At 49.0% G+C, this 6,272-nt stretch overlaps 1 protein-coding gene and 2 non-coding genes across 3 annotated transcripts; all 3 read right to left on the bottom strand.

Moving 5' to 3' along the window:
* LOC121337353 lies at positions 1–136 on the bottom strand. The gene has a single exon (XR_005952888.1). It is a non-coding gene; the product is annotated as a small nucleolar RNA SNORA31 (small nucleolar RNA).
* A 674-nt stretch (positions 137–810) lies between these two features.
* On the bottom strand, positions 811–5,685 carry TPT1 (tumor protein, translationally-controlled 1). Its single transcript, XM_041407307.1, has 5 exons — positions 5,527–5,685; positions 4,682–4,872; positions 3,842–3,947; positions 2,455–2,571; positions 811–1,034 (listed from the first exon to the last, which is right to left on the bottom strand). Exons 1-5 carry the CDS (start codon positions 5,623–5,625, stop codon positions 1,032–1,034), a joined length of 516 nt encoding a protein of 171 aa, XP_041263241.1. The 5' UTR covers positions 5,626–5,685; the 3' UTR covers positions 811–1,031.
* On the bottom strand, positions 1,100–1,229 carry LOC121337352. Its single transcript, XR_005952887.1, has one exon. It is a non-coding gene; the product is annotated as a small nucleolar RNA SNORA31 (small nucleolar RNA).
* Positions 5,686–6,272: the final 587 nt, after the last annotated feature.

A 6,272-nucleotide genomic window follows, 5' to 3' on the forward strand; every position in this document is an offset into this window, starting at 1 on the left:
ATTTGTGTTCCTTTATTCAATCCAAACTGTCACTGGGTCAGACAGGCAGAAAGCGCAAGGAACCCGTTACTGTTGCATCTCAAAAGAGAACCCGAGAAGCAACAGTGTTTGCTCCAGGTCTGTCAAACAGATGCAGTCCCTAACAAGAAATACAGCAGGAACCTAAGTTACCAAGACTCAGTGAAGTCCCAAGTACAAGCATTCACCTGGTTTGGAGGAAGTCTAGGGCAGGGCTAGGCCATTCCAACATCGCTCTCCAAGGAGGCAAGTACAGAAAAAGCCCAAGTCCTGCAACTCGACTGAATTCTAGTTCATATCATCTAGTCTCCCCCAACAGCTGTCAAATACCAAGTACCACAGCCAAGCTATGTCAGAAAACTGAGCCATTTCACCTTCTCTCCCCAGTATTCCCATTCAGCCTCCTGCCTTGATCCTGGAGACGTAATACTACAGCTCAGGAGAGGCACAAGTACTCTTGTCTGACACAGCAGCTCAGCCAGCACTCAGCTTGAGTAGCACATATTCCATTCCGGGATGTTTTTATTATTATCTCTGGAAGAGGTAAGTCTCTGCACAATCACAAAAGATGAAGGTGGTCCACTCCATTATGACATTTCTTGGACTTTGCCTTATTGATCTCAACTTGCTTTTGCACTCCAGTGCTACAGGCAAACTGTGAAATCTGTCTGGAAACAGTCCAATTGTAGTGCTCTAACACCAGCTGTGCTACTGACAGCATCCAATCCATGGTGCAACCTCTCCTTCAAGTCACCTTGAGAGACACATCAGACCAAAAGACATCAGCTAGAATGGGTTTAAATGAGTTTTATTTTAGACAACCTACATGATAGATGTTTTTTCGTTTTTTTTTAAACAATGCCTCCACTCCAAATCAGGGTCAAAATAAGTGAATAAAGCTCAAGATGACATCAGTCCCGTTAGACATTGCTGATTCCTGGTGTTGTGCCGATGAAGAAGAAACAGCAGCCAGCTATGAAGACAAGTGATCCAAAACCATACTGTTTGATTTGTTACTGAAACAAGAGTAGCAAGTGTTAGTTAAAGGTCATGACAGCATCAGCAAGTTTCTGTAACTTGTTTGTGTATTCCCTAATTCAATCTGGGCTGCCACAGTCAGGCAGGCAGAAAGCGCAAGGAAGTTATTTTTGCATCTTAGTGCAAACCAGGGAGCAACAGGAAAAGTGCTCGTGGTCTATCAGAGGATGCTGATCGTTTTTACAATTGTACAGAGCAACTGGCACCCACCAGCTGCTGAGCAAACCAGGCTGAACACACTTTCACATCCTTCCTGCTTGACACACCAAGGTTCAGATTTCCTATCAAGCACATCCTAAATAAGTACCAGAGCTTACAATGTACCTGGCTGTCTCTGAAAACAGCTGCACCAAGAAGCTGAAGCAGGTTTTAGTACACATGGAAACACCTTGCTACTGTTCCTCTATTCCACCTTTAAGCAGGTGGTTATCCAAACAACACATCTAAAATGTGTGCCCCCATAGAGGGATGTCTCCCCACAGAGGAGATGCACAGAAGCTTCTGCTCCCAGGAGGTGCCTTCCAGGTGACCACCTGTTCCAGGGCCAGAACAGACACCACCCCTTCCATCAGAGTGCGGGAGGTGCTGTGTCTGTGGCCAACTGACGTATTCCCTTCACTGGGCTACTGCTCCACACCAGAACGTGGCTCATCTTTACATGACTTGCATACCAGAAAGCCTGTGAGAGGCTTTAGATAAATTTAGCTGTCTATATACAGACTTCACAAGTCCACAATGGGCAAAGCAACTGTTGATCCCACATTGCAGTGAATTCCACAGGTCTCCAAGCAAGCCAAAAACCCACAAGTGTTGAGATACAAATACTGTCTTGTGGTAACCACATTCCAATAGAGTGGATAAAGCAGACCACAGGTGCTCAGGTAGTTGGAAATTCCAGACAGAAAAAGGTTAAGTACCTGGCCAAGTAATACTGTGTTCCCAAATTCAGGGCAATATTTAAACTGACAGTTCTTGTATAAGGGCATCAGATTAAGTGAAAAAACACGGAACATGACTACACAAGGTACTTCACAATTAACCTCCAGAAAAGGGATCCAAAACAGAAGTGCTCCATTTCAGAGGACCTGCTCTTTAATCTAATGGTTTAAACCCATTCCCAGTTACACACTTTTCACCAGGGCCATCCCTTCTGCATTTCTTGGCCATTAAGTCACCATGAATCACAGCAGTGATATACTACAAGTTTTTAGCACAACTGAACAGTACTCAAAAGTTTCAGGCACTTTGTATACGAAAGCACCAATCAGGCTGTACTTACACAATACTTAAAAGTTTTCAAACTGGCAGCTACTATTCAACTTCAACAGGGGTACAGGAAAACAAGACATGAAGGAGCTCACCATGTACTTGGGCACATTAACCCAGTTCAGTACTTACACATTTCTCGATTTCTAAGCCGTCCTTAAAGAAAATCATATATGGGGTCACACCGTCCTCACGGAAATCCAGGAGAGCCACCATTCCATCTGGATTCATGTTCTCCCCTACAAAGAACTTCAGAGGAATGTGTCTAAGACATTTAATTGGCTAATGCCAGGAGAAAATGTCTTTTTATACAACACCTTTGTATAAACAATGCAACACCACCAAGCTCAGTTTAAAAGTCTCCCTGACCAGCCACAGGGATTTTCCTTCTCTGCAGCTTGTCCATCTTAGTGCCACCATGGCTGACACAAGAGAAGAAAGGGATGCCATCCAGAGGGACCCTGACAGGCTGGAGAGGTGGGTCCATGGGAACCTTGTGAAGTTCAACAGGCCAAGTGCAATGCCCTATACCCGGGTCAGGGCAACCCCAAGCACAGATATATGCGGGGCTTGGGAACGGATTGACAGCAGCTCTCAGCAGAAAGACTTGGGGCGTTGGATGGATGACAAATAAGTCCTTGCAACCCAGCACTGTGAGCTTGCAGCCCAGAAACCCAAACATCAAAAGAGGAGTGACCAACAGGTCAAGGGACATGACTTTGTTCCTCTGCTCTGCTGAGACCTCACCTGGAGGTGGGATCCCAACACAAGAAGGATATGGACCTGCTGGACCAAGCCCAGGTAGGCCACTGAGATGGTCAGAGGCCTGGAGCACCTCTCCTGTGAGGAGAGGAAACTGGGGCTGTTCACCCCCAGAGGCTCCAGGGAGACCTTACAGCATCCAGTATGTAAAGGGAGCTACAAAAAGTCTGGAGAGGGACTTTGACAGGGGCACATTGCAATAGGACAACAGGGAATGACTTTGAAACTCCAAAGAGGACAGATTTAGATTACATATTAGGAAGACATTATTTACTGTGGTGCTGATGAGACACTGGCACAGACTGACCAGGGAAGCTGTGGATGCCCCATCTCTGGAAGTGTTTGAAGCCAGGCTGGATGGGGCTCTGAGCAACCGGGTCTAGTGGAAGGTGTCCCTGCCCACGGCAGGGAATTGGAACCGATGACGCTTTTCAACCCAAAGCCTTCTGTGATTCAGCAATTTTACCACGCTGCTATGAACAGAGCAAGAGACAGCAAGGGCCAAAGTGATCAAAGACTAACTGCACAGTCCCTGAACCACCATAACAACAAGTGTAGGTAACTACAAGCATTACCAGCTGGAATGATCTAACAGTCTTTGGCTGTTTCTCCTCCCTGACTCTCAGGCCCCTAGTACTCTCAGAGATGGTCAGGTTATAGCAGCCTCACAACAGGATTCCTCAAAATTCTCAACAAGCTGTTCAGCAGATGAACCAATCACAGCTTATCAATACTGCTGTAAGGAGACATAACTTACCTGGTAGTTTTTGAAGTTGGCAAGGATGTGTTTGATTTGTTCTGCAGCCCCAGTCATGAAAGGCTTTACTCTCTCTGGCTTGTGTTCCTCAAGTCTGGCTTTGATTCTGGAAGGAGAAAGAAAAAATCCTCTGAAAACATGTTCCACCTTAGTACCTTCACTGTCTGGCAGGATATCACAACAGAAAGAGTCCACCCAGCTACCTGTCAAACTTAGATTTTGCTGCCTTTCCACCCACTTCCTCTCAAAGCCCCCAAATTTTAATTTAGTTTTTCAAGTGAAATCACAGAACAATACCTGCCACTCATACCAAGGTCATTTTACAACCAGGCTAGTAACAGGCAAAAATCAGCAAGCTCTTTCCACAGCACCAGGAGTGTCACCCACCATGTCACAAAGCTTTTTCACTTTCAATATTAACCCCACTGAACATCAAACAACAGCTATGACACCATGAACTAGCAAAAAGACCCATTCATACACTTTTTTTAGCTGTTTACATTGTCACTCTAGAACAGCATCAGAAGTTTTTCTTTACCACTTCGGTCCCTTCTACATGAAGGTCTGGCATGAAGAAATAGAAAATAGCAAGGCTACAAATAAGATCCAAAGCACATGATCAGGTCCTCCACCTCAGCCAAAATAAACATAGATATTCCAGCCCCCATTCTTTAGAGCTCCAGTTCTGCCAAGCACTAAGACATTACTGAAGTTCACAGCCAGTTTCACACCTGTATCAGAATGAACACCTAACAGGAATAAATCTAATGCTGTTTTTACAATCTCAAGCACACAAAACCACTGCAATCCAACTGAAAGGAAAAGCCTACCAACACTTACGCTTTCATGTAATCCTTGATGTACTTCTTGTAGGATTCTTTTGTGAAGCTGGTCTCCTGAAGGTGGTGGTTAATTACTATGTCAACACCAGTTATGACCGTGGCTTCTGTTCCATCTCCCTCTGGACCTTCAGCAGAGGCATTGCCACCAATTAGAGAGTCATCAATTTGACCCTCTGTCCTGGTGACCATCTAGATTTAGAGACATCAAAAAACTTAACGGCTCTGCAAAAAACCTTAGTGCTACCGCTCTTACACACCTATGACCTGACAGCAGGGCACAACTCGAGAGATACAGTTCAGTGCAAGGAACCTGGCTGCAGCTGGAGCACTAATTTCCCAGTGACAGGAAAAGGGGGAATGGATTCAAATTGAAACACAGTAGCTTTAGATTACATATTAAGAAGGAACTCTTTACGTGGGAGGCACTGGCAAAGGTTGACCAGAAAAGCTATGGATGCCTCATCTCTGGAAGTGCTCAAGGCCAGGCCGGATGGGGCTTTGAGCAACGTGCTCTAGTGGAAGGTGTCGCTGCCCACGGCAGGGAGGTTAGAACTACATGATCTTCAAGGTCCATCCCAACCCAAAGCATTCTGTGGTTCTATGACTCCCAAGCACGACTCGCCCACGGTGCGCAACCGAAGCTCCATTACACTCCAGCCTGGCTGACCTGGGCTCTCTCAGGCACCATCTACGGCAGCACGGGGCACCGGGCCAAGGTGAGTCTTGCCTTCTCTCTTTCCCGGCTCGGTCCCTTCGCAGGGACGCCACCCCCACTCCCCACCGGCCGTGAGTCACCGCGGCAACCCTTCCTCCCTCCCTGCTTCGGGGCGGGCGGGCACTCACCTTCCCCTCCACTTCCAGGCACAGGCCGTCCGCCACCTCCCGGATCTTGTAGATGTCCGAGAACATCTCATCCTCTGCGGGGGACAGACAAGCACACATACACACCCAGCCGGTCAGCCTCCGCCTCCCGGCGCCCACCACTTTCCCCCATCGCTCCCGCCCCCGGGCTCCGCGCCCCCCCCGCCCGGCCCAGCCCCGCACATGCGCGGCGGCACCGCCGGGCCCAGCGCTCGGGCCCGGGCCGCGCTTCCCCCCCCCCGCGGGGCTCCCGCAGCGCGTGCCGGGGCAGCGGCAGCGCCTCAGGGAGCGGCCAGCGCGCGGGGGCCGCCCCTCCGTCTCCTCCGGGATCAACACACCAAGAGACCTCACACGGCTTCCCCTCAAGGCCCTTCGCCATCCTCGTTGCCCTCCTTTGGACGCTCTAACAGCTCCATGTCTTCCTCGTCTCCTTGTGGCGCCCAGAACTGCCCCCTCACCTCGAGGAGAGGCAGCCCCAGCTCAAAGCAGAGCGGGACAATCCCTTCCCTGGCCCGGCTGGGGATGCTGTGCCTGATACACTCCAGGACAGGGTTGGCCCTCCTGGCTGCCAGGGCACTGCTCGGATTCAGTTTGCAAAACGGGCAGCAGGATTTCATCCTTCCCGAGTCAGAGGGAAGGGACCTCTGGAGAGCAAGCAGTCCTGCCGTGCGCCCGAGCAGGGCTGGTGCCTCTCCCTCATTGCCTGTGGTTGCATTTTTTTGTTTCAA

The sequence above is a fragment of the Onychostruthus taczanowskii genome, unplaced genomic scaffold (assembly GCF_017590055.1).
Source record: "Onychostruthus taczanowskii isolate IOZ18803 unplaced genomic scaffold, ASM1759005v1 scaffold26, whole genome shotgun sequence".
NCBI lineage: Eukaryota > Metazoa > Chordata > Aves > Passeriformes > Passeridae > Onychostruthus > Onychostruthus taczanowskii.